The 2,726-nt window shown below is 64.0% G+C and overlaps 1 protein-coding gene across 1 annotated transcript; it reads right to left on the bottom strand.

Moving 5' to 3' along the window:
- Positions 1 to 340: 340 nt before the first annotated feature.
- Positions 341 to 2,412, bottom strand: FOXQ1 (forkhead box Q1). Its single transcript, XM_081247799.1, has one exon. It carries the CDS (start codon positions 2,313 to 2,315, stop codon positions 1,179 to 1,181), a length of 1,137 nt encoding a protein of 378 aa, XP_081103925.1. The 5' UTR covers positions 2,316 to 2,412; the 3' UTR covers positions 341 to 1,178.
- Between the last annotated feature and the right edge of the window lie 314 nt (positions 2,413 to 2,726).

The raw sequence follows: 2,726 nt of genomic DNA on the forward strand, positions 1-2,726 counted from the left end.
ATGCTAAGATTGTTAATAGCTGAACTTGTCTACTAAAGGATTCTTGGGGAAGAGGGGCCCACACCTTATCTTGCTCTGGTAACTATTAAGTGAATTCTTAGAGAGGCCACTGGTTTGATGTTTAAGAAGTCCCACTGATGGACGTTCCACCCCGGGGAATTGTGCAGCAATTTGTCGGGTAAGGAAACCTGCAGCCTCTACCTTCATTGAATTATTCAGGAAAATATTTGGAACTCCACAGAGAGTTTCTTAAGAGTCAAACCTGAACCCATTTGGAGGTGGGGGGTGGCGGGGGTGGGTGTAAAAAGCTCTCCATCTCCAACCCATCACCACAAAGTGCTGAGGTCGATTGTGAGTTTTATTAAAAAATAAGCACTATGCCTGGGTTTCATAACATTCATACATGAACATGTACACAGACACAAATAAAATAATATTAAAAATAAAAATCACACTTGCTTTCACGTGGCAGTGGTCCTGGCACCCCACATGCATAATGTTAACTTGTCCTTGGAAGAAACCGTTTGGCCCAAGGAGACCACAGTTATGAGAGAACCCAACCGCGAATAAAGCCCTAACCGTTGCCTGCAACATTTTCAATTTGGGTTTCAAAAATATATAAATAATTTAACTACAAATCCCAACAATATATATATTTTTCATTTTTGGCACAGTGAGACGTGGGTCAAGAGCAGAGGGATGGCTGGAACTTCTCTGGCCCCTCCCGCCCTCAGCCACACCTGTAGAAGCCACACGCGTGCAAGGAGCGGGGCCGCTACCCCCGCAGTAGTCGTATCATGGATCCCATGGAATGGTTCCCTGACGTGCTTTTTTGTTTTTGTTTTGCTTTTTAAGGGACAAATCACTGGACGGTGCAACGAAAACAGGAGGAGCAAAGCGGAGCCTGGACACTAGGAAGGGAGAAGTCTCCGTGGAGGGGGCAGGGGCAGGCTTGGTCAAGAACCGAGGCCGTTGTGAAGCGCTGCTTTGCTCCGCTGTGACGTTAGTTATAAAGGACGAAGGGAAATGTCCGGGACCGAGTTGGGACACTGGCGTCAGAAGGCGTTAGCTCTAAGGCACGTTTGGTGGAGATGTTTTCTTTGACGGTCTCCGTCCTCTGGGTGGAAAGCTCACCCCCACCCTGCCCGAGCCCGCGTTCCCGGCCGGCTCCGTCGCGCTCAGGCCAGGAGCGTCTCGGGCGGGCCGGGCAGGTGAGGGCCCGGCGCGCGGGCCGAGGCCGTGTGCAGGGCGTCGGGCAGCCGCACGGGGCAGTACAGGTGCGCGCAGGCGGCCGGGCCCCGGAGCTGCTTGGCGGGGGCCGGGGCGGCCAGGGGCGCGAGCAGGAGGGGCGGCGCCTCGGCCCCGCGCGCGCCCAGCCGCGGCGGCTCGGCCGCGCCGAACGCGCCGAGCGGCAGCAGGGCCCCGGCGGGCGCGCCCGGAAGCAGCGCGGGATAGGCGGGCGGCTGCGGGCAGGGCGGCGCGCCCCACGGCGGGCGCGTCCCGGGGCCCGCGTACCCGGCGCGGCGGCTGCGGAAGGGCTTGCTGAGGATGCTGTCGATGGCGAAGGGGCCGGAGAACCTGCCCGCCGGACTGGCGCGCCCCTCGGACCGAGCGGGCGAGCGCGCGCGGGGCGTGGTCGGCCCCGGGGCGGCGGGCGCGGGCGGCGGAGGCGCGGCGTCTGGGGGCCGCGGCCCGGGGCCCGGGGCCGTCGCCCGGTGGCTGAGGCGCTTGCGGCGGCGGCGGAAGACCCCATCGGCGAAGGTGTACTCGCTGCTGGGGTTAAGCATCCAGTAGTTGTCCTTGCCCCAGGGCCGCGAAGGGTCGCGCAGCACCTTGACGAAGCAGTCGTTGAGCGAGAGGTTGTGACGCACGGAGTTGCGCCAGCCAGTGTAGCTGCCGCGGAAGAACGGGAACTTGCCCATGAGGTACTCGTTGATCTCGGCCAGCGTCAGGCGCCCGCCCGCCGAGTCGCGGATGGCCATGGCGATGAGCGCGATGTACGAGTACGGGGGCTTGGGCCGCCGCGTGTACGGCTTGCCGCGCGCGCCCGCGCCGCCGCCCGCGCCCCCCGCCGCCGCCGCGCCCACCTCCGCCGCTCCCGGCCCTCCGCCCGCGCTCCGCTCACCGCCGCCCGCCAGCGCCACGGCGCCGCCGCCCGCCGCCGGGCTGTTGGCCGCGCAGTCCCCGTCCGAACCCAGGGAGTCGTCGCCCGCGGCCGACAGCGGAGACGGCGCGTCGCGGCCGCCCGCCCCCTCCAGGTCACTCCCCGGCTTGTCCCCGAGGCCCTCGCGGGGCCCGAACACCTCCAGCTTCATGCCCGCGCCCGTCCCCGCCCGGCGCGTACCCTTTTTCTCCGCTTGGTCCTGGGCAGCGGGCTCCGGGGGCGGGGTGGCGATCCGGGGTCGGAGTCCTGGCCTCTCTCTTCCGGAGCTCGCCTTCCTCTTGGAGAGACAGTCGCTTTCCGGACAGGAGTCCCCTTCCACTGGAATCCTTCTTTGGAGGGGTTGTGCTTATTGGGTGAACCGAGAGAGGCGGAGAGGGAGCAGTTGCGCGGGCGTGTTGCCTTCAGTTAGAGGAGTGGAGACTTCGGGGGAGGCGTGCAGGGCCGCGGTTCCAGCCTCGGGTGCCCGAGCGCGTGGGGCTTGGAGTTCCTGCTGGAGGAGGAAGCGTGCGCATCTGCTTTCCGTTCCCGAGACGGGGGTTTCTTCTCTGCAAGTCCCCGGTCC

Source organism: Mesoplodon bidens (assembly GCF_964165515.1).
Source record: "Mesoplodon bidens genome assembly, chromosome: 10".
Classification (NCBI taxonomy): domain Eukaryota; kingdom Metazoa; phylum Chordata; class Mammalia; order Artiodactyla; family Ziphiidae; genus Mesoplodon; species Mesoplodon bidens.

Coding starts and splice junctions, on each gene's coding strand:
- FOXQ1 (XM_081247799.1), bottom strand. CDS start 2,315: ATGAAGCTGGAGGTGTTCGGGCCCCGCGAGGGCCTCGGGGACAAGCCG.